This window comes from Artemia franciscana, chromosome 9 (assembly GCF_032884065.1).
Source record: "Artemia franciscana chromosome 9, ASM3288406v1, whole genome shotgun sequence".
Lineage (NCBI taxonomy): Eukaryota > Metazoa > Arthropoda > Branchiopoda > Anostraca > Artemiidae > Artemia > Artemia franciscana.
This window is the reverse complement of record NC_088871.1, coordinates 36,603,129-36,628,427: the sequence shown is the minus strand read 5'-3', so window position 1 is coordinate 36,628,427 and position 25,299 is coordinate 36,603,129. Positions and strand designations below refer to the sequence as shown.

General features: G+C 34.6%; 1 protein-coding gene across 2 annotated transcripts in view; it reads right to left on the bottom strand.

The window, feature by feature from the left end:
- LOC136031356 (cyclin-dependent kinase 14-like) overlaps positions 1 to 25,299 on the bottom strand; it is a 200,031-nt gene that overhangs the window by 4,495 nt on the left and 170,237 nt on the right. For both annotated transcript variants that reach the window (XM_065710856.1, XM_065710857.1), the window contains 3 exons: positions 13,898 to 14,084; positions 8,794 to 9,008; positions 4,000 to 4,252 (listed from right to left, as the gene is read on the bottom strand). In XM_065710856.1, the coding sequence (XP_065566928.1) occupies positions 4,000 to 4,252; positions 8,794 to 9,008; positions 13,898 to 14,084 (655 nt within the window). The remainder of the gene's footprint in view (positions 1 to 3,999; positions 4,253 to 8,793; positions 9,009 to 13,897; positions 14,085 to 25,299) is intronic.

Genomic DNA, 25,299 nt, shown 5'->3' with positions numbered 1-25,299 from the left:
AATTCAGAAAATATTCAGTTACCCAGCATTCAGTTACCAGACTTTCGCTGTAGAGCAAAAAATGAAAAAAGGAAATATAAAACATACAATCAAAAGTTTTCTGGCTTATTCGCTAGAAAAAAGAGTTTTTCAAAAAATGCGAAAACGAAAAGGAGTGGATAAATCACCAGAGGGTGATTTTGGCTCCTCGAGTCAAGATTGTTGCAGTAGAGCAAAACAAAAAAAAAAGTTTTTCAAGCATATTAGCTTGAAAAGTTTTTTCAAAAGTGAAAACGATAATGAGTTAAAGAAACATTTGTTTGAAACAGGGAAGTCTTTTTGCTTTCAACGGAAAGCAAAAGAATTTTAGTTTGAAATCTTTTATTTTCAAGCTGTTCCAGAACGAAACAGAGAAAAAATGACACATTCTGACCCATTCCTCTCTCCCCACAAAAACAAAAAACATGAATGTCTTAAAAACCAAATCACACAGTGTAACAGGTTTTCACATATATTTTTACGGATTTAACTTGCTAAAAAGAAAAAAGAGTAGCTATTACACAGGGTATATTACAAAGTAGTGAACTTCGATTTTTTTCGAACTTTAGGCAAACAAGGAAAACAAAATATTAGAATTAGAAAAGTACAAACTCATTTTAAAATGTTAGTGATTTTTTTTTTTACAAAATATTCTGACAGGAACAGAGGTGGGGGGCTAGGTCCTAAACCGAATTGGTAAATTCCAGTAATGTAGTCATCCCGTGGCCAGGGAAAATGCCCCTCCCCATCCATCCCAAATTTTGTAGTAACAGTTTTATTGCTGAGAATATTATTGTGCGCAATAAAAAGCTATGGTTTGAACTCTGGTTGGTCTAATATTTTGACTGAATATTTAAATTTTGCCAAAAAATTTAATTGCTATTCCATATTTAATTCTCAAGTAGACAAACATGAAAAACTTTGAATATATATCCATATATTGTATTTAATCCACACATAACTTAGTTCATTTAACCTCAATTTAGTTAGTTCATTAACTCAACAGAACTGTATAATTTCACTTGGTCCAATAAGAGAGACACACTTACCCCCGCCGTTTACCCGTGCCATTTAAACAAACACTTGGAAAACTATAGGTTCAATGACTATCTTAGCACTATGACTATCTACCTTAGTACTACTGCCCTAGGAATGACCCATGGACGAATAATATATAGACATATCTATCTATTAACAAATGAACTTAAACCATTTTTATGCAATCCTAATAAGGGGGATTGACGCTAGAATTGCCCCTCACGCAATCGGACTATCTGTCTTGGCTTTTTCTACAATTAGCCATGGCTTGATGCCCACAACTATTCGATTTTAATTCAAAAATTCACCTTTGCGTACATTTTTTGTTATATAACTAATAGGCTCATGGCTTTTATCAGTGTTAAAAGAATTTCAATTTGAAATAAAAATAATTAATTGTAAGTTTAAAAGAACGAAAAAAAAGAATGCACCTATGAAAAGCAAAGTAAAAAGACAACAATCACCAGAATGGAATAAATCATCTTCTCTTTTTAAAAGCCAAACTTGTTTTGATTTATATCTTTACATTGTTGACAACGGAGCCATTTAAAGGCTAAACAAGCCATACTTGTTCTGATCTATGTCGTCACGTTGTTGACAACGGGGTCGGGGCCATTTAAGGACTAAGGCCATTTAAAGGCTATAGGGCCTATTAAAGACCAGAAACGACTGGGACCAGCTACTGTTAGCACAGTGACTGAGAGGGGGACCGGGGGCCAAGATTTAAACTGGTCATTTGCAAGATAATATAATTATTTTTTGAAGGACTGGGGGAGGATGGTGGTGGTAACTTTGCAACTAGGTGCCACGAATCCTAGAAACAGCCCTGATGAGTCTGATTTGTTAGAGCCAGGGCGTTTTCAAGATCTTAATTATTATAAATAATCCTTAATTATTGGTTATTGGCTTCAGAATGGAGTTCGTCCGGAATGAGGCAGACTCTGCCTGCTGACCACGTGCCTCTGGATATGGGGTCTCTCCCCTAACTAAACACTCCGATCAGGACGGCCGCAACCTCATGTGGCGGGTGGAGCCCACCCCGGGAATCTCAGTACCTAGGTTTAACCTAGCTCTAATCAGATTCCAGGCCTTGGGTCGGTTGGTCTAGCGACCATCCACCCGAAAATTAAGAGCTACGAAAAGTGATATTATAGCCTCGGATCCGGATTCCCTTTTAAGATCTCGACCATCGCGCGCCAATGGACATGCTGACGACGTCAGAAAGACTGACAGACTAAACCTTATGGACCGAAGGGGGCTACGAATAGCCACCTGGAATGTCTTGACTTTGAATGCACCTGCGTCAAAGAACCTACTCTCTGAAGAACTTCGCAAGAATAAAGTGTCAATTGCAGGTCTTACAGAAACACGTCTTACCGGAAGCGGAGAAGAGCGAATAGGTAACAGTGACTCATTGCTCTGGTCTGGAGGAAGCTCGAGAAGGAATGGTGTTGGCCTTGCACTAAATAGCCTTACAAGAAAGGCCTTACTTTTACACGAAGCTGTATCGGACAGATTAATGAAGGCCCGCTTTGGACACAAGCATGGCAAGATGACTGTCATCATATGCTATGCCCCGACCAACGATTCTGATGATGCAACTAAGGAGGATTTCTACTCTGCTTTGTCCATATGCCTTGCAACAGTACCCCCCCCATGATATAACTGTTCTCCTTGGCGACTTTAATGCGACAGTGCGCGATGATATGGGTTTATGGCGTGGCACAGTTGGTCCTGTATCCCCCGACCCACTTAACGACAATGGGCTCCACTTACTTGAACTGTGCCGATCTCACGACCTTTACATTGCAAACACCTACTTCCAACGCAAAACTATTCATCAGTACACGTGGTATAGTCAACCCTCAAGAAAATAGACGTATTTCATGCAAAGAGCCTGAGGAGGATTGAGAGCCTACGATGGTCCGACTTCGTCAGCAATGAAATGCTTCTGCAGCTCACAAAGCAGTCTTGGTTTTCGACTCAAGCAGCCGAGCGAACCTTACGATGGTTCGGGCATCTGCTTCGAATGCCACCACATCTACCCGTAAAGATGATCTATGACTTCGACCCTATCAAAGTTGGTTGGAAACGACCTCGCGGCCGACCGAAGAAACGTTGGTCCGACAGCCTGTCCGAGTTCTTGGCGATGGCAAACATCAGACACGGCGAAGAGCAAATACTCGCCATGGACCGAAGTGAAGTGGGTGGAGGAGGCAGACGTCACTCTCTACGCCGAGCAGTGCCCGGCAGGAGGCTTAAGTCAAAGTAAGTCAAGCTTCAGCCTATAAGTGTAGGTAATAACCCATTCAGCCCCTAAAATTAGATATTATCTCATCAAAAATGATGACACCTAAAATATTTTAAAAAACAGTGTTAGGCAGAAAAACTGTTCTTCCGCCTAGACTGTTCGGTTTATTTGACGGAAAAATAGATCCGATGGTATCACATTTAGATAGTAAGAGACAAAAAAATGTCACAGTTAAAAGCGAATTACACTCTCTAAGATTAAACAAAAATATCGTAGCTGATATAGATATTTTTAATGAAAATTTGATACAGCTCTTCCTTTTTATTAGAATCGATTTTTGGTATGCCATTTTTTCATCTTTCGGACTTAATAGCATTCGAGAGATGTTACTTCGTTATGTTGGATAATTGTCGGCATCTTGGAACAGAATATACCTCTTATAAAGATAGTCACAACATCAATGACCTTCTTTGTCTTTTTTATGACAGCTCATACGGATTAATGCACCAAGTAAACATCTGTGAGAATTAGATAGGGAAAGAGAGAGAAAGAGAGAGAGAGGGGGCGAGGGAGAAAGAGAGAGAGGGGGGAGGGAGAAAGAGAGGGCGGAGAGAGAAAGAGGAGGGAACGAGAAAGAGGGGAAAGAGGGAGGAAGAAAGAAGGAGAGAGAAAAACGAAAGAAAGATACTTACGATCAGGCAAAGAAAATAGTTCAGCTGGTAAACAGCTAAAAAACTCATGACGCATTGCATCACGAGCAGAAGGTCGGGCTTCGGGACGGAGTTGGAGTAGTTTAATGGCAAGGGATTCAGCGTTGGATATATCATACAAACGTGGGAACGCCCGCCCTAGTCTGTGAGCGCGATGAAACGCCAGCTTCGCCGGCTTATAACTCGGGAGTTGACTCACGCCAGGCCACGTGGCTTCCGTCGGAGTGCCTAAGACCTAAAAGATAAATGAACAATTTGATGAGAAGAAAACAGTATTTCATTTTTAGATGGAGAGTGCGAAATTTCTATTTGATAGAAATAATAAAAACAACATAATACAAGCTATTAAAATTTGCACAAGTTTATATGTCTTGACGAGCTATTCCAGTGATATGAGACGGGTGGGGCTCTCAAATACAACCTAAGGTCCTTTCCTCGTCTTATCGCTAGAAAGAAAAGCCTATCTGCATGACCTCATTGCGGCGTCACGGCGAACCTTTCACAAGGTTGCCTAGCTAGAACCGTGACTGCTAATTAACTTATAGGGTGACCTAAAAGAGCACCTCTGTAGGGAACTCTGTAGCACCTCAGTGAGCGCCTAGTAAAATAAAGCTGAAAATTATTAAAGTGACAGGAATCTTTTTTCTGTTTTGAAAAAAAATTGAAATTTGTATACAATATTCTACTTGTTTATTTTTGTCATTTATCGTATGAGTTTTTAGTCTGTTATTTTATGCTCATTTCATTAGATTCTTTTTTATATGAATTATCTATTTACGAGGGAACTAAATGTACAATAATAACAATCAAGGAAAATGTTGTGAATAAATTAAAAAAACAAACAATATATTTCAAAATAATTCAGTTTTACTCCCAAGAAGCATCAAAAAATAAAAATTTAAGTGTCTTCCGTTAAAGAAACTTATTCAAATATAATCCTTCACTTTTTTTGGGGGGGAGGGGCGTGAAACTATGAATTTGGAAACAAATAAAAAAATTGTAGTTTCTAGATCAGAAAAATTTTTCGACTAGATAATTTTCACATGCAAGAGCCATTCCGAAGATCAAATTCCAAATCCAAGGCACGGTATTTAAGGACAAAGCAATTTATTAAAAATCGACTTTACTCAATTTGGTGTCTAAATATTAACTTAACGTGACTAAAAATATGGCCTTAAAGCCATATGGCTATGTAAAGCCATATTATGACTGGCTTTAAAGCCAGCTCTAATTTATCACTTCTCTCCACTCCCTCGAACTTTCAGCCCTTGCTAATGTAACTTCCACTAGGTCGGTGATCAAGCTTTTTATCCTTTGCATACCTCTTATCGTGACGTCCCATTTCCGTTTTCTTTTTTAGTTTATATTTTTGAATTTTACCCCTATGTTTATTTTTTGGTTCAAAAATTGTTCAAGCCCTTTATACCTCTTATCATGACGTCCCATTTCCGTTTTCTTTTTTAGTTTGTATTTTTGACTTTTACCCCTATGTTTATTTTTGTGGTTCAAATATTGTTCAAGTTTTATGCCTCTTATCAGAACGTCCAATTTCCGTTTTCATTTTTAGTTTATATTTTTGAATTTTACCCCTATGTTTATTTTTGTGGTTCAAATATTGTTCAAGCATTTTATACCTCTTATCATAACGTCCCATTTCCGTTTTCTTTTTTAGTTTATATTTTTGAATTTTAGCCCTATGTTTAGTTTTGTGGTTCAAAAATTGCTCTGGACACATTTTCAGGTTTTCACTTTTCAACACAAAAAAAAACTCCAAACACGCACTTGATAAGAGACTTGGTTTACCAGCATACTTTGAAATTGTGCTTAATAACTAGGCTCAACGCTTCAGCGACGTGCTTATTGAATAGCTATTCTAGTAGATAGAGATATCTTTTAATCTGTTTAATTTTACTATTTAACAACGAGAAATTCGATATTGCCATTTCCTATTCAATTCAATCATTTTATCCTGTTCAAATAGCTCTGCAAAGGCTTCAAACCATGTTTGCAAATCGTGTGAACCTGCAATCAAGTGAAAACATACAAGTACTTCCAATCAATGTAATTTTGAAAAGAGACTGCTTTTAATTAAGCTACAAATAAGTCAATTAATCCCAAAGGACTGACCAAGAAGGGGTCCCTGTTTGGAAATAAGAAAATGAATTCGTCACGAAAAACACAAAACAATGTGTATCTTTTAAATAAAATACATTGCCAGAGTTAGTGGGTCAATGTATTATTTGAAAAGGGAACAAACATAAAAGTAAAGCCAAGGTATCTTTTCAAAAAAAATTACCTGCTTCTGTAACGATTTTGATGATTGATGGATTTTGAGCAGATAATTAGGTGTGATATAAATATGGCTGAAATAAATTGTTAATGTAAATGGGAAATGAAATTGGATGAAAAATATAGGATCCATGAATTGAAATAAATTAAAAATGAAAAGTATTGTCTAAATGGTGAGTGTTTTGCCATATAAGGTATTATAAGAGGGTATTTGTGAGCAAATTGAGGAAAGGAACATGATAAATGCAGAGAGATTTTGGAAGGAAGAAAGAATTTCTGTAAATTTGGTACCGTCGTGGAGATATAATCGAAGAGCACACTCAAAACGACGAGGAAGATATGGTATTTGGATACTTGGAGATAAAATATCCCATAATTAAATCAATTAAATATTTAAAAATGATTTTAGTGGCCTAAGTTTTTAGCGGCCTATGTATCTTCAAGCAATACAAATATCAAAATTAATTCACAGCAAATTTATAACTATTGCTCTATAGAGTACAACTACTTTTATTAATAACTCATAAAATAACATCGTAGCCAATACAGCTACGCACGCTCCTCCTCCATTCCAATCAAATCAAAGCCTCCCTCTTTACACCCTACCAGAAAGTTCACATTTCCTTTAAATCTTTATTTATGACATACTCCTACCCCAGACGAGGACGACCTGCTTTCCGTTTACCCCTAGACGGTTTGCCGAAAAGGACAATCTTCGGCAATCTGACATCCTTCATCCGGAGAACGTGGCCTAGCCATCTCAACCTATCTTTCATTAAAGCCCTAGAAAGCGGGACTGAACCAAATTTTTCGTGCAGCCAACTGTTTGAAATACAGTCCGTCAGCTGGGTACCCGGCACAATCCGTAGGCAATTTCTCTGGAAAACATCTAGCAAATCTTCATCCGCTTTTCGTAGCGCCCATGCTTCAGAGCCATATTTAACAACTGTCATCATTGTACCTTCCAATATTCTAATCTTGGTTTGCAGACTTATCTTAATATTCTTCGAAACTTTTTTTTAACAGTGAAAAAACGCCCTGAACCTTTGCTATTCTATTTTTAACATCTTAACTGCTCCCACTACCTTACTGATAAATCTATATAGTAGCTATAAATAAAATCAATGGGTAACTTCAATTTTGAAAAGTAAGCCAGGATTAGAACCCAAAAAACATTACCGAATGAACCAAGTCTGGAAAAAAAGCAGATAAAGAAAAATGTTCCGGTTTAATAGATCTTTGTGGGATTTTTGCTTTTGCCATTTTATTTTATTATTATTGCTTTTTTAGGCGCAGAAAGAGCCGTAAACTAAGGTCACTGGCTAATGAGCCACTCAGTTGCTTTATCAGGTTTAATAGTTATATGTCAAATACTTAAAATTAAGAAAATTTATGCGGAGGAGGGGAAAAATGTATTTCTTTTAAATCTAAGGGGCGGGGAAAAATATTTTTTTTGCTTTACCAATGAAAATACCAAAAAATGTATTTTTCGATAAAAACATCTCAAGAAATCCACAATTGAGAAGGCAGGGGGGGGGTACCTTCCTACTTTCCTAATTTTACGCCACTGTTGAAAAACTTCATCAACTGCAGCATAATCGTCACTCATGCTTAAATCGATAATGATCTGATTAATAACGCTTCTCAATCGATATATTTTGTTTTAATTGCAAAAAAAAAAAACAACAAACAAACAACTGAAAACGTTTTTCAAAACAGAAATTCTTCGAGGAAAAGTAAAGAGCCATATTAAAATCTGAAATGAGCAAAAATTAAACTGAATAATCAAGTCATATTTAAAGCGAATGGAAATTATCACAAACTTGCCGCAAATAATAATTATACTGCCTCCTTTAATTGTGCTGTACTGTCAGAGGCGGATTTGACTTTCATCGCCTCTATGTAAAATGTTTACGGTGCACAACTTTACAATTTGTCTCTAAAGTTGAGAATTAACTAAAACCAACTTTAAAGTTAAAATGACCCAATAAATTTATTCTATAATCAATTTTTTTTTATGCAAATATTGGTCAAAATTATTTCTAAAACAAGTTTTCAGATGAGATCGAAGCATAATATGAAGTAAATCCTTTAATCAGCTTTGCTGATCTATTTTATATTTTCCAATACTGTTATCGAAATTTTAGGTATTTGGAAGTCAGCAATATTTTCATTCCTGAATAAATTTGAAGCAAATTTGGATAATTTCCCTAGTATTCATCGTCCTAATCTTGTTATTAAAAAGGTTAAATAGACGCAAAAAATCAATTGAAAATAAAAAAAGTGTATACGAGCGTAAATTTCAATTATAAGTTTCTCTAAAAATTTCTTATAAGCAAGAAAGAATTTTCTTGTGGCGCCCAGAAGCAACAACTTAGAATAGCCTCACAGCCCTGTAAACTATTCTAAACCATACAGTGATCATTATGAAGAAATATATGAAGTATTAATAGAGAGCAAAAGTAAAACAGAGAAAGCCAGTAGTACCTGGAATATTTTATCAAGTTGGTCATAAGCATCTTTAGCGCCTGGAAAAGCTGGATGTCCAGTTAGAATTTCAACAAAAACACAGCCCGTCCCCCAGATGTCAAGTGTTGCCGTATAGTTAGTTGTACCAAGAAGCACATCGGGCGGTCGGTACCACAAGGTCACAACTTCAGGAGAATATGTATGAGAAGGAACTGATTGTGCACGGGCCAATCCTGTGAACCAAAGAGGTATTCTTTATGTATTTAATAGATATTCACACCAACGGTGCTGGGCTTAGACCACAGCTCAGATATACAATACAGTTATGAAAACTCGATTTATTTTTGGGACACAGTGTGCAGTAGCGATGCTAGTGGCTGGAGACAGGAAACTGGCAGTCTGAATCTAAAAGATCGGAGCAATTGGACAAACAAAACAAAATTGTGTTCCCGCCTATGTTGTTGTAGCACGATCTAGGAGGCGCCGAGTTCAGAGCTCTGTACCAAAAGCTTCTCATGGGCAAGATAGGAGTTTTCATAACTGTATTGTATATCTAAGCTGTGGCTTAGACTATCACGCCTGGAGAAACAGATGTAGGCCAATAAACTCAGCGTTTAGGTTATCAACATTTAAAAAAGACATCCACTCTATCTAAATAATGCGTTCCAACCATCTACCGCAATAAACTAGGAACTAGTAAGTTGAGTTCAATCATATTAAAGAATTTGTACTAAAGAATAAGGTAAATTAACTCAATGGGCAACAAGTTCTTAAAAAAACTATATATATTTCAAGAAGCCATCGTTCCAATAATCTTCAAGACACGACAAACGAAGAATAGGAGATACGGCTATATACCAAGCTAATAGGAAGAAATATAAGACCAACAAGGGCCTATTAAACAAGGAAGAAGGGCTAGACGTTGCCTACTGCAAGTCATATAGCCCACAATATCGTACATATATATATAAGCACTTTCGCAACAAACAGTATATATATATATATATATATATATATATATATATATATATATATATATATATATATATATATATATATATATATATATATACATATATGACATATTTGCATATTGAAACTACAGAAGAGCAGAAACAAGAGAGATTAAGATCTGCACGGGGAACTTGAACCTTAAGTAATTGTTCTTAGCAAGTAATTTTTTTATCTATAATTCGAATAATTAAGGTTTTAAGGTTGAGAAAAACTCTTTCTGCACCTACCACAAAGGTTAGATTTAAAAATTCCCCGAATTTAGGAAGGGGTCTGTTTCCACCCCCGCGCACCCAGGCTATGTTCATGCTTGCGTACATAGTGTGTTTTTTAAAAACAAAGTGTCATGCCTAATAAAAAATATGACTATATGTCTAAATGAAACATAAAATGTTTAAAAAAACTAAAGTTGTTTTTTCCAACTTTTATTGGGAAAGAAAGAGCCCATTTTTATGGGGGTAAAGCACATTAGCATAAACATTTTGCCAAGAGATACGAAATGAAAGAAGAGTTTATTCCCGAATGAACAATTTTATAATAGATTATCATAAAAGAATTTGTTAGTGGAATAGCTTCATTGAGAAAATAAAGATCTTCGTTTTTTAGTCCCCTATGTGAGAGGTATAATATTCAGGAAAATAAGCCCATTCACTGTTACAAAAGACTCATAGAATATACTGAATTTTTGCATAAATGATTCTGTCAAGCTTTTTATACAGTTAAAGCTGAGTCTCGAACAAAACTAAAATATCGAAATATATAAAACAGGCCACATTTTTAATTAAGAGAAAGAACCGAACATAATATTTAAGATTTTTAGTAAATTTTCTAAGAACCTTTATCAATAAAAAGGGAGAAAATAAAATAGAGTAAATAACAGAAAATATAAAACAGCAAAAAAAAAATCCGGATACAAAAAAACAGACAAGCTAACATTCGAAGAATTTTCACATATCTTGAAATCGGATAAAAAACTTTCAGATTTCTCATCTGCTATAAATGGAGAAAATCCGTTTGACGATACAACACTCCTAAATAAAGCTAAAAGTCATAGAAAGGCTGAGTTTTTTAAATTATAATTTTCAAAGCTGCGTTATGATGGCTTAAAAATGGCTGCCAATTAGAGGCGTCTCAACTAGTTTTAATTTACATTTCGGCAGTTGTGTCAACATGGAAATTAGGGGACGGGGAGGGCGAAAAAGCATTCTTCAAGATCTAGGGGGGGGCAATTATGCCGTTTTTCATTTTTCAGAAAATACAAAAAAGCTAGTTTGTCAAAATTTTGAAAGAGGGAGGAATCTCGAGGGAGGAGGGGGGAATACACCAACCCATTAACGGAACCGAAACAAGAGCTCTGGTCTTGAGAGTTATTACTTGGACTTGGACAGTTATCATTGCAACCCCCCTCAAGATCCCAACACCAATTGAAACTAAGACCATTTGCCACAGCCCTAAATATGTCAATATTTAGGGGTTCAGTCTAAGCCAGGGTTCCCATATATATGATTTTTTTCCCGACGAAATATCACATAAAAATCACAAACGAATAAAATTCACACGTTAACACGGTAATTTTTATAGGGGATCACATAAAACAATTTACTTACATCCGATTTTAAGCGGCAAAAAATAGTGAAAGATTTTAAGTGGCAAAATAATTCAGCCCTTTTAGATAGCCTAGGACAACACATATATCTTGTTATGTTAGGGTATGGCACAGGGATGTATAAATAACATCAGTAATAATGACACTTGAGGATGAGATTGCAAGAACGCAAAAATTAATGAAAGAAAAAATTACTGAGAAAGTTTCAAAGAAGTGTGGGGATATTTATTGCGGAAATAAGTAGCATAATCGAGGGGAGGGGACATTCAGCAGAATAATCGTGTTTGTATGTAGATAATTGTATGTACGGAAACATGGTGGAGGAGGTGAAGACTTTCTACAATTCAAAATAGGATAAGGGCCATCTAAAGAAATCAAATGGTATATTCCATTTGTTTTTTCTTTTCGACTTCTGTTCTAGCTTAGAAACAAATTGACTGCTTAAGCGTACCACTGCTAGAACAAACCAACCCCATGCTAGTCTAGACATTTAGCTGCTATGCCCAACGAACGCCTTTTTATGCGAAGCCCAGGCTATAATGCACACAATGAAACAAACTGGCCTATGTTTTCCAAATTAGGCCTAGCCATCTAAATTGGTCTACTAATCTTAGCTTAATCTTCAACCTTCTCTAAGACCATGCCTTCATTATAAGCAACTTATTCTTATGGACTTTATCAGCTTTGGAAAATAGCATTCTATAAATTCTAACTGATAAAATCAATTTTTCAAAATTCATTTTGATTCTGCCCAGCCTAATGATTTGATGCGATTTATTGATCAAAGTTATTGGAGAAGTTGATATTCACGAACTCATGCGATACTGTGGAAAATTGGATACGAAAGTACACACAGAGCTGATAATAATAGCCGAATCGTCTTTGCATGTAAATAATTGAATATGTGGGAACCCCCGGGGGGGGACATGGTGGAAGGGGTGGAGACTTTCAACAATTCAAAATAGGATAAGGACCAGATCAAAATCAAGAAAGCATTAGGTGAAACATAGTAACTTTGCTACTTACTTATTCAAACATTTTTTTTTTATACTATTCATTGTAACAACGTTAATCTCTGTTATTATCTTCTATCAAAACTTTAACAAGAACAGGTAACGTCTGAAGTAAAGATAAAAGGGCACATACAGAGCAGACGCAAGCGAGAATAGATTTAGTAAGTGGAGGCACTTTCTGGGGGAGGGGGAGGCGGAGAAAAACAGAAAAAAGACGAATTTCATACAGACGATTTTGCAAGTTTTTTTTCATGGTTATGCATTTAACCCAATCTAGGCGACATCCATTCTATACTGATTGGAATACAAACCAGAGAAAAATTGAAAATTAGTCAAATTGTACAATAATCCTGTACAATAAATAATACTGAAATCATACAATAATGCTGAGTGATTTCTTAAGATGTCATTTTCATTGCATCCTCCTTTGAAAATATTTACACATGCTAACTTACTCGAATCTCGTCCAAGTCTGACTTAAATTAATTTTTTTTTTGTCTCCGGTCAGTTTCTATGGTTTTTAACTTAAGAGGAAATGAAACCTTTATATCGCTAACAAGAAAAGAAGCGTTTCGCAACTGGGAACCAGAATATTATCCCTTGCATCTCTAACGACAACGAGGATCCCAGATTCTCTCCCGTTTTTGTCATAATAAAAACAAAAATGGAATTCGAATAAATTGGCTAGGCTGTGGTGAGTAAATCACGGTGAAGCTGGTTTTGCAAAACAGTGTTTTGTAGGGTCGAGGCTAAGCTCCCCAATGCCTCAACATCACGAAGTTCTTACAGTCTGCACAAATGTGCCACTCGTTTGGTACTTTCAAAAAGAACTTAGAAATTTTAGCTAATAATTATTTTTTTTTGGCTTTTTTAGGTTTCCCTTAGATTTGTATATGAAAGTTTGCTTGAGTTTGCGCCTCCCCAGCTTGAGCGCTACTCCCTGCCCAGCTTATGATTTTGAGAAGTTCAAGAAATAAGCTTAAAACATCACCATATAACAACGAAATGCTAATAAAAAAGAAAGTGACAAGTTACCAAAATCAGCCAACTTCTATTCATCTGCAGTTGAAAGAAGAAAATTTTACGGCTTTAAATCTCGGTGTAAAATTCGGAAAAAAAAAGAGAAAAAAAGTGACAAATCATCAAAATCAACCAGCTTCAATTCGCCTGAAGTTGAAAAAAGAAGATTTCACGGCTTCAAATCTCGGTGTAAAATTCGGTATTAAAAGGAAAAAAGAAAATACACACAAAGTGACAAATTACCAAAATCAGCCAGCTTCAATTCGCCTGCAGACGACAGAAGAAAATTTTACGGCTTTAAATCTCGGTGTGAAATTCGAAAAAAGAAAAGAAAAAAAAAGTGACAAATCATCAAAATCAACCAGCTTCAATTCGCCTGAAGTTGAAAGAAGAAGATTTCACGGCTTCAAATCTCGGTGTAAAATTCGGTATTAAAAGGAAAAAAGAAAATACACACAAAGTGACAAATTACCAAAATCAGCCAGCTTCAATTCGCCTGCAGATGAAAGAAGAAGATTTTGCGGCTTCAAGTCTCGGTGTAAAATTTTCCTATGATGGCAGTAAGCAAGTCCTCTCAGTAGCTGGAATAAAAGCAGCCGAACATTATTAGCAACCAAACCTCCTGGGTGCTTTTCCAAATACTGGGACAGATCACCAGCCTAAAGAAAAGAAATACCAGTAAATAAATAGGCAGGTGGAACTTTTTACCACTTACAAACTTGAGCACAAGTGAAGAAGAGCAACTTTTCTGTTAGAAATCTCAACTGAAAAATGAATGAGACTTCAGACACAGATTTTTTATCCAGAAGACGCACTGCGAGACTTTTTAGATAATTTAGATATCTAACGGTCTCAATCAAAGGAAATTATTTTGATTGGTCTATTATTTTATTTTTTTCTAAAACATTTAAAAGTTTCCCTTTTCTTTTCCAAAAAGGGTATACGTCCATTCTTCACAATTTCCATGGGACGGCTTTCAAAATTGTTACTCGCCATACTTACATTGAACATAATTGGTATGTTAAGAACAGTATACTTTTAAACATGTTACAAAATCTATGAATTTTTATATTTCATAATCTACGAAATCTGTGAACTGGTTACCACACTGATAGTTTTTATCTTAAATTTTAATTCTTTTAAATAACTATAATGCAATAAATAAAGTTAAATACTTCTGAAAAAACTGAGGATTTTCAACAGAGACCTTTTCATCATGATATTTGTCTCAACTGTTTTATCCTGAAAAGGCTTCCCTAGTACTTATAAAGTAGTTAGGAGTAACTCTATGCTTACCATTCCCAATTATACTCGCCCTCGATCTTATTATAGCTGCTACTTCTACCCCTTTGAAAATCTTGTCTTCCTCTGCCTCTGTTGAAGTCTCTGGTTCCTCTGCCTCTGACAAGGAAATTTTATACATTGGTGGTATGGGAGCCTACTCTATTATAATTCTGTCGCCCTCCCTCGTTCTCCTCACCTGTGCTCCTACTATATCCAATTTCTCTCGAAGTTCGATTCTCCATTTCTTCTGCCTCTATCAGCGAAATTATTCACTTTGGCACCGTAAGAATGATCCTTGGATTTAGTCTTACTTTCAGATAACTTCTACTGCCTCCGTTTGCCTCGTAGTTACATTCTCTTCCTCTTTTGAAATATGGCTTTCCCCTGCCACTGTTAAAATCTGGTCTTTCACTGCCTCTTCTAAACACTGACCTTCCTCGGATTCTGTTTAAATCTAATCCACCTCAATCTCGGTTAAAATCTGAACTTCCTCTACCTCTGTTAAAGTCAGATTTTCCTCTGCCTCTAATAAAGTTCGGCCCTCTTCTTCCTCTACCTACACCATACGTACCGCTTCCATTTCTATTAGGCTGGAATGCTTGTCCTCTGCCTTTGTTATTGCCACGGCTATACCCCCTGCCTTGGTTGTCACTACTTTTACCCCCTCTGCCTCTTTGTAGGTTACTTAAATTTTCGCGATAGTCACGTTTTCTTTCGGGCAAGCATTTCGAATTATTAAGAGGATTAGTCTTCACCAGATTTTCTTGATTCTGTCAAACTTTATCGCTAATCATCTGGTTCGAGATATTCTCCTGTCTTCTATCCTCCAAAGTGTCTGTTTCTTTACCTGAAGTTTCATTTTTCTTGTTCTTATTACATCTACATTTTTTTCTATTATCTGTCTCTTGGCCATTGGCTGTCTTACTTATACTTGTCTCATTTGGTACTTTATCTGTGTTAGAATCTAACACAATTGGACTTGTTCGTCCTTTTCCTCCGACGTCTACGCCTTTTGGTTCTTACTGTGTTTTTGCCATCTTTTGATGCAGACTGGCTTACGTCAATGTGGTTTTAGTCAAAATCCTCAGAATATCCTGTATTAGTTTCTGATAATCCTTCACCAGGAATTTTCATATGTTCAAAGGCGTTTTGTTCAAAGTGCTCCTGCAATGTCTGATGTATCTTTACTAAAATCCAGAGCACCACTTTTGACCTCCTTCAAAATACATGTTTATTTACATTCCATATTCAAATGCTTTATGAAAGAAGAATTGAGTCTATTAAATAGAAATGTTCAAGTGACGGACGAACAAAAAAAAATTTGAAAATAATTAATTATTTTGCTCTTGTTAACCTCTTTGCATTGAAAAAAGATTAAAAGATGATCTTAGAAAAATCTTCTTCAAAAAAATAATGACGCAATTTGTCAACTGATGTGGTCAATGACGATAGGCTAAACATAATGACATAAAGTACCAACAGCCTGGTTAAAAAGCAAAATCAGTTTCAGCTACTCAAGGTATAAATTATACAAGGTAAGATCACTCCTGCTAGCAAATCAGTTTGGATAAATTCTCCTACCTCATTACCATCCCCAGAAATACTCGTTAGAAAACATACTTTAGATATTATTTTGTTACAGTTCATGGCAAATGAGTAGACATGTTCATTTAGATTAGTAGACATGCTCAGGTTTGCAACTATTTCTGTTCGCTATAAGTTTAAGTTGAGCATTCATTTTAGTTTTTACTCTTTTTGGGATTTAAGCATTCATCTATTTCGGAACCTGTTATCTCTATGTTTAATGTGATTATTTATTTTTGTTTTGTTTTTTGTCTTTTTTGTTTTTTTTGAGGGGGGGGAAAGTATTCTTTGAAAATAATTTCTGGTCGATTTCTGTTAGGACTTAATTTTTGTTTGGAAAACTTCTTATTCGTAAAGTTTTTAAAAAATCAGTTTCTGTTTGTTTTTGATTGCCAAAGTTTTAAATAATTGAATTCGTTATGTATCTTACCAATTGCACATTATTTTCGCATGCATATAACGGCAAATGGCTTATTTCTGTGACATCGTTTTAGCAGTTATTGCCGCACTGAATTTGCTAGCTTCTTGATATTTAAGCCTTATCCTTCAGATGATACGGTACCTTAAAATCATTTTGCAAACTTCAGCGTCGGCTGACCGTCACAAAGACAAAGGACCTATTAGCAAAATGTCTAAGGAACTAGCTATCATCGAGAGCTGTCGAGCATTTGTGGCTTTACTTGAGACTTACCGACAAAACAGTGAAATTTAACGGGCTCATTCCTGAACTTAAAACGGAATAAACCTCAAATTTTCCAATGATGTAAGTATCATTAAAACTGAATATCTCTACAGGCATAAAACGCAAGAAGTTAAATCGTAATCTCAGGGAAAGAAAGTATCAGGTATTAGCTTTTTGTCCTTTATTTGGATCTCTTACCCATTCTCTACAAGCTATGGGAAGACCGTCCGATCTATTCTAAATTGTTTGGTCACATAAACTAAAAAATAAATAGCGGACGAGACAGGCTATTGCTTAAAGGTATGGCATCCCCTTAAATATTTCCAGATTCCAGCAGTTGCTACTTACATTGAAACAAAGTTTATATTCCTTATTTCTAGAGAAAATACCTCCCAGAGAAATATTTCCTTTCCTTTACCTATTTGTACAACCGTTAGTTTTCTTTGATGTTATTTCTAGACTCCTTTATCACCAAAGTTTGAAAAAATTCAACAATGGAGGAATGTCTTTCTCTCTTCTAGGAACCGTGTATCATCTCAGAACTTTACATAACATTTTAGTCTTATTTGGAAAAAGAGTTTTGATTTGCAGGAAAAAATAGAAGAAATTGTCGTTGACACTTATTTACCTGAGCTTCTGTGTTGATAAGAATATGAATGTAATTTTTACTTTATATTAAAAAAAAACTTCAGTAAGGGAATCTGCTACTCCTCAGCACCTATATGGCAGGATTGCTTACACATATTCCTCAAAGTAAGGAGATTAGGTGGTAAATTCTCCCTATCTCCATATTTAACTGAAATATTTCTAAAATGCAGAAAAATTTTGACTAAAAACGGACCTTGATGCCACAGACAAAATTTTTTGATCCTTAGTTTCTCTGATTGTGACCATTTATAGTAAAAAAAAGAGGAACTCTAGATACGATAGAGTGAGGTTCATGATTCACGATTGTTCGAAAAAAAAAGAAAAAACAATTCAAACAGGTTTAGAATTTGCTTTAATCCCTTGATCAACACCTACCGGATTTTTCAGTAAAATCACGGTGTAAGACATATATCAGATAGCCATATATATATCTTCTATCTATATATATAAAAATAAGTTGTCTGTGTGTGGATCTGTGGATCAGGTGACGTCACCTGAAAAAACTGGATCAGGTGACAAAACTGAAAACTGAAAAAACTAAAAAAAGGCAAAAACTACAAAAAAAACTAAAAACTAATAAAAAAATAAAAAAGCTAAAAAACTAAAAAAACTAAAAAAAAGGCAAAAACTACAAAAAAACTAAAAACTAATTAAAAAGCTAAAAAACTAAAAAAACTAAAAAAAGGCAAAAACTACAAAAAAAACTAAAAACTAATAAAAAAAATAAAAAAGCTAAAAAACTAAAAAAACTAAAAAAACTAAAAAAGATAAAAAACTAAAAACTAAAAAAAACTAAAAAAAAGGAAAAAACTGAAAAATAAGCTAAAATAAAGGTAAAAACCAATAAAAAACTAAAAAAAAAACTGAAAAAACTAAAAAAGGCAAAAACTACAAAAAAAACTAAAAACTAATAAAAAAAGTAAAAAAGCTAAAAAACTAAAAAAACTAAAAAAACTAAAAAAAGGTAAAAAACTAAAAAAATAAAAAATAAAAAAAACTAAAAAAAGGAAAAAACTGAAAAATAAGCTAAAATAAAGGTAAAAACCAATAAAAAACTAAAAAAAAAAAAAGGAAAAAACTAAAAAAACTAAAAAAGAAAAAAATAAATGACGACACTCAAAGAGAAAGCGACCAGGACAAAAGGAATGTTCGATTAGCAATCAACAAAGCACCGGGACACAGGGAGTATAAATGACGACCAGGACATAAGTAAAAAAAAAACTAACAAAACTAAAAAGAAGGTAAAAACTACAAAAAAACTAAAAAGAAAAAAACTAAAAAAAGGCAAAAACTACAAAAAAACTAAAAACTAATAAAAAAGCTAAAAAACTAAAAAAACTAAAAAAAGGCAAAAACTACAAAAAAAAAACTAAAAACTAATAAAAAAAATAAAAAAGCTAAAAAACTAAAAAAACTAAAAAAACTAAAAAAAGGTAAAAAACTAAAAAAAACTAAAAACTAAAAAAAAACTAAAAAAGGAAAAAACTGAAAAATAAGCTAAAATAAAGGTAAAAACCAATAAAAAACTAAAAAAAAAAAACTGAAAAAACTAAAAAAAGGCAAAAACTACAAAAAAAACTAAAAACTAATAAAAAAAGTAAAAAAGCTAAAAAACTAAAAAAACTAAAAAAACTAAAAAAGGTAAAAAACTAAAAAAAATAAAAAATAAAAAAAAAACTAAAAAAAGGAAAAAACTGAAAAATAAGCTAAAATAAAGGTAAAAACCAATAAAAAACTAAAAAGAAAAAAAGGAAAAAACTAAAAAAAATTTTCATCTAAAAAACTAAAAAAAACTAAAAAAGGTAAAAACTAAAAGAACTAAAAAAGAAAAAAATAAATGACGACACTCAAAGAGAAAGCGACCAGGACAAAAGGAATGTTCGATTAGCAATCAACAAAGCACCGGGACACAGGGAGTATAAATGACGACCAGGACATAAGTAAAAAAAAAACTAACAAAACTAAAAAGAAGGTAAAAACTACAAAAAAAAGAAAAAAAAACTAAAAACTAATAAAAAAACTAAAAAATCTAAAAATCTAAATAAACTAAAAAAGAAAAAAAAAAGGAAAAAAATAAAGGAGAAAAACAAAACTAAAAAACAAATGTATATACAGACCGGGACACCGGGATACAAATGACGACCGGGACACAGGGAATATAAATGACGACCGGGACACAGGGACACAACTACAACGGGGACACCGGGGGAAACAGGGGGATATAAATGACGACCGGGACACCGGGACAGGGAATGGTCGATTAGCAATCACCATCAACAAAGCTCAAGGGCAATCATTAGAATCATGAGGTATAGATCTGAATACAGATTGTTTTCCCATGGACCATTATATGTTGCATGTTCAAGAGTCGGTAAACCTGACAATCTATTTATATGCAAAGACAATGGGACAGCAAAGAATGTTGTATATTCGCAAGTTTTACGTAGTTAAAACCATATATATATATATATATATATATATATATATATATATATATATATATATATATCTATATTCACAGGTGGGACATAGGGACACAACTACAATGGCGCGTAACTATTATGGCGCGTAACGACTTACGCGCGCGGGGGGGGGCGCGAAGCGCCACCCCAACAGCTAGTATATATATATAAATAAGTTGTCTGTCTGTCTGTCTGTGGATCAGGTGACGTCATGTTTCTGTGTTGACTGACGTCATGAAATTAGGAATATAAATGACGACCGGGACACAGGGACACAACTACAACGGGGACGCCGGGGGCACAGGCGGGATATATAAATGACGACCGGGACACAGGGATTGTTCGAATAGAAATTACAGACCGGGACACCGGGACACAAATGACGACCGGGACACCGGGACACAGGGAATATAAATGACGACCGGGACACTCAAAGAGAAATTACAAACTGGGACACCGGGACACAAATGACGACCGGGACACAGGGAATATAAATGACGACCGGGACACAGGGACACATCATTAGAATAATGAGGTATAGATCTGAATACGGATTGTTTTTCCCATGGACAATTATATGTTGCATGTTCAAGAGTCAGTAAACCTGACAATCTATTTATATGCACAGACAATGGGACAGCGAAGAATGTTGTATATTCGCATGTTTTACGTAGTTAAAAACATATATTTATATCTATCTCTATTCACAGGTGGGACACAGGGACACAACTACAATGGCGTGTAACGACTTACGCGCGCGGGGGGGCTTGGGGGGGCGAAGCGCCCCACCAACTAGGTGTTGGAGTGGCGCGAAGCGCCACCCCAACAGCTAGTACATATATATATATATATATATATATATATATATATATATATATATATATATATATATATATATATATATATATATATATATATATATATATATATATATATATATATATATATATATATATATATATATATATATATATATATATATATATATATCACCGATTCCCCATACAATATTCTTTTTAAATGTCATAATTGTGTTTTAGCCCCTCCACTCTACTTTGTGCGTAATATTTCCCAAAGTTAATAATTTAATATGTGTGTGGGTTTTTATTGTTTTTGCTCCCATTTCTCACAAACAGTTGTTCCATAATGGAAAAAGAACCTCATGTGTAAATAATAATAATATTAAAAATCAGGAAGCTTATATATACTAGCCTAAGGCTATATCTAGCCCTATTAGGGAGGGCCAGGACGAAATTGTGACTGCAGTAATTATTGTATTTGGAAATAGCGTAGAATGGAGGATAGGATATAATGGTATTTTTCATCTTATCTGATTTCTATTTCATATTGTAAATTTGTCTCAAGGTCAAAACAAAGAAATAAATCTAGTGATGGCAAACGGGTATATGGCGAATGTGAGAAAAAACAGATAAACAATCAAACGAATATTTAGCCTGTACAAAACAAGGCACCTTCAGCGTAAAAAAGGAACACAGCTAAAAAAATTAGTGAAAAACTTAGTGTTGAATCTAAAGGAGAAGAGGTTTGTACAAGAATCATTTAAGTGATAGATCATATGAAAACAAAAGGAATACAGAGAAAGCGGAGAAAGCATTACAATGTGAATTGAGGAAGTGTGAATTGGAGACCTTGGACAAAATTGCTGAGGATCTAAAGATGTAGCTAGAAAGCATAATAGTAAAACCTAATACTGGCATGTTAATAAATTGAGAGGGAGCAGTCAATCCGGACTTACCCCAGTTAAAGATAGGAATGGGGCTACAATTATTGATAAGGATTGAGTTAAAGAGAGATGGGCAGAACATTTTGAGAATGTGCTAAACCGAGATACAGTTGCAGCTAAAGATATAGAGGAAAATAAAAAGTTTGTGATACCTTGAATGTGAAGGAAGATTTTGTTTTGTGAGGAAAATTAGCGACAGCACTAAAAGGATTATAAAATAATAAGACCGCATGTGCTGTACTAATAGTGTGGCAAATGAAAATTTTCAAATATGGTGGCTCTGAGGTTAGAAATAAGTTACGAAGATTATGAATGTGATTTTTGAAAAAGAGCAAGTACCTGGGGATTTTAGGAAAACCCCAATTAAACCATTATATAAAGAAAAGTGATACGAGTGAGTGGGTAATTATCGATGCATTAGTCTGGTATCTATGGGTAGAAAATTAGTTTATAACAAGATAATTTTTAGACAGATATGTTACAGACAAAATTAAAAGAGATGAACAGTGCAGTTTTAGAAAGGGTAGAGGATGTGTGGACCGAATTTTCACTCTTAGGTTAATAATTGAGCAGGCTTTCGATTCTCTTGATAGAAGAGCTTTAGCAAAGGTCTTATCTTCGTAAGTATACAAGACAAATACATTAAAGTGATTAGTACTATGTACGAGAATAACACTGCTGCGATTAAAGTAGGAACTGAGGTTAGCAGCTGGTTTCGTAGCTGGTTTCGTTAGCATCAGGAGATGAGCAGGGTTGTGTTCTATCCCTCTTTACATGGATCATTTTAATGATCTTTGTCGTAAGGAGCAAAGGAAAGGCAATGGGAGACCATGGAATCCAATGGGGAAAGAAAACTCCCCTGGACTTGGATTATGCTGATGGTTTAAACATCCTAGATGAAAGTGTGAGCAATATGAATGAACTTTTACAGGCGTACCGAGTTCACGGGGCTAGTACAGGTTTGAATATTAATGTTTAGAAGACTCAATCACTAAGGCTAGGAATAAGTAAAGATGAAAAAGTGACGTTGGGTAACGAAAAGACTGATCAGGTGGACATTCTCACTTACCTTGGTATAATTATTAGTAAGACAGTGGGAGCAGTGAAGATATTAAAGTAGAATAGCCGAGACTCAGGGTGTTTTTTCACAGTTAATATATATATATATATATATACATATATATATATGTATATATATATATATATATATATATATATATATATATATATATATATATATATATATAATATGTATATATATATATATATATATATATATATATATATATATATATGTATATATATATATATATATATATACATATATATATATATATATATATATATATATATATATATATATATATATATATATATATATATCTATATATATAAAAATAAGTTGTCTGTCTGTGTGTCTGTCTGTGGATCAGGTGACGTCATGTTTCTGTGTCAGCTGACGTCATGAAGTTAGTTGTCGTCATTTTTGCTATGACGGTGACGTCATTAAAGATATTTAAGACATATATGTTCACGTAGAAATCTATTAATGTTTAAGTTTAAAATGACTGATGAACTTACAATGGCAAAAGCCGATGAAGATGCTCAAAGAGTCTATGCCAAAAAACTTGCTGCTGATAGAGAAAGTCAGAAAAGAAAGCGTGCCGAGGAATCAAAAGAACAGCAAGGAAACAGGCTTGAGGCTAAAGAACGCAAAACCGCGCAGTTAGATGAAGATCCACCTGGACAGCGAGAGTCAAAACATATCAAAACTGAAAATGATAGCGATGATGATTGGGTTTGGGATTTTGACTCGGATAAGGTCATCAATGCCTACCAGATTTTAGTTAAAAAAACAAAGGTTCGGCGATATGTATTTCATAGTGAAGCTGAAAAATAAAGAAGAAAAAGAAAACTGAAAAAAGAAAAAATGTAAAAAACAAAAAAATACTAAAAAGACAAATTTTTAATTGTAAAATGACTGAAGAACCTACAATGGCAACGGTACCACCATCGAAGTAGATAACCAGTGGGTTGTTCCATATTCCCCATTAGTGCGAAACGTCAACCCCAAGTCAAATTCGTGCATTGTTTGGCATCATTTTAACAACTTGCTCTCCATCAGCTCCTACAGAGTTATGGGAAAAATATAAGTCAAAAATGTCCGGAGATATACTCCATCGAAAACAGTTAGAGACGTCAGATATGACTTTTGATTTTACATCAGAAATTTATAACTACACTTTAGTTATTATAGAAGATTTGTGCGTACGTATGGCAAACAAACCTCTTCAGGATTTGGGAATGCCTTCACCTAACCGTATCGCTGCTGTTTCGACATGTGTAGAATTGGATCGTGAAAAAAGTTACAGTACGAATGATCTATTGTCGTATGTACAAAATAACATTTCCAAGTTAACGTCGGAACAAAAAGACATTTATGATACGATAGACTCAATTTCAGGACGTATACAACTACCTGCTGATTTCTGTAATTTAGTGACGTCCAAAAATAAATTGATTGAAAAAGTATTTCCGAATATTCTAAAAAATTATAAAAATAATAAATGGCTAAGTGAAAGAGCGATTCTCGCACCCAAAAATATAGACGTCCACGAAATCAACAATATTGTTTTGACCAAGATTCGAGACCAGGCAGTCCTTTACAAGTCAGTCGACACAGTTTTGGAACCAAATGAAGCGGTTAATTATCCATCTGAATTTTTAAATTCCATAGATCTTTCAGGGTTTCCACCACACGTGCTACAACTAAAAATAGGCGTACCAATAATACTTTTAATAAATATCAACCCACCAAAGCTTTGCAATGGCACGCGACTTGCCGTAAAAAAAAACAATGGAAAACCTAATAGAGGCCACAATCTTGACAGGGCCTTTTGAGGGTGAGGCTGTTCTTATTCCTCGCATTCCCATGATTCCAACGGATCTGCCTTTTCAATTTAAAAGATTGCAATTCCCAATTCGATTAGCATTTGCAATCACCATTAACAAAGCTCAAGGTCAATCATTAGAAAAATGTGGTATAGATCTTAATACTGATTGTTTTTCCCATGGACAATTGTGCGTTGCATGTTCGAGGGTCGGTAAACCTGACAATCTATTTATATGCAGCGACAATTGGACAGCGAAAAATGTTGTATATTCGCAAGTTTTACGCAGTTAATTTGTATTGTATCTACCTATCTATCTATCTATATAAAAACGAGTTGTGTGTATGCATGTTTGTTTGTTTGTAAAAAGAGCGTTTGCATATGACGTCATTATTAGTGCATACGGCTTTGTATATGCACAGACAATGGGAAAGCCAAGAATGTTGTATATTCGCAATTTTTACGTAGTTTAACTCCTGCAGACGAAATGAATGCTTGCCTGAAAAATTCTAATTTATGGGCACACGTAAAAATATTAAAATTAACTACAAATATGCGTGTCCGATTGCAAAACGATGA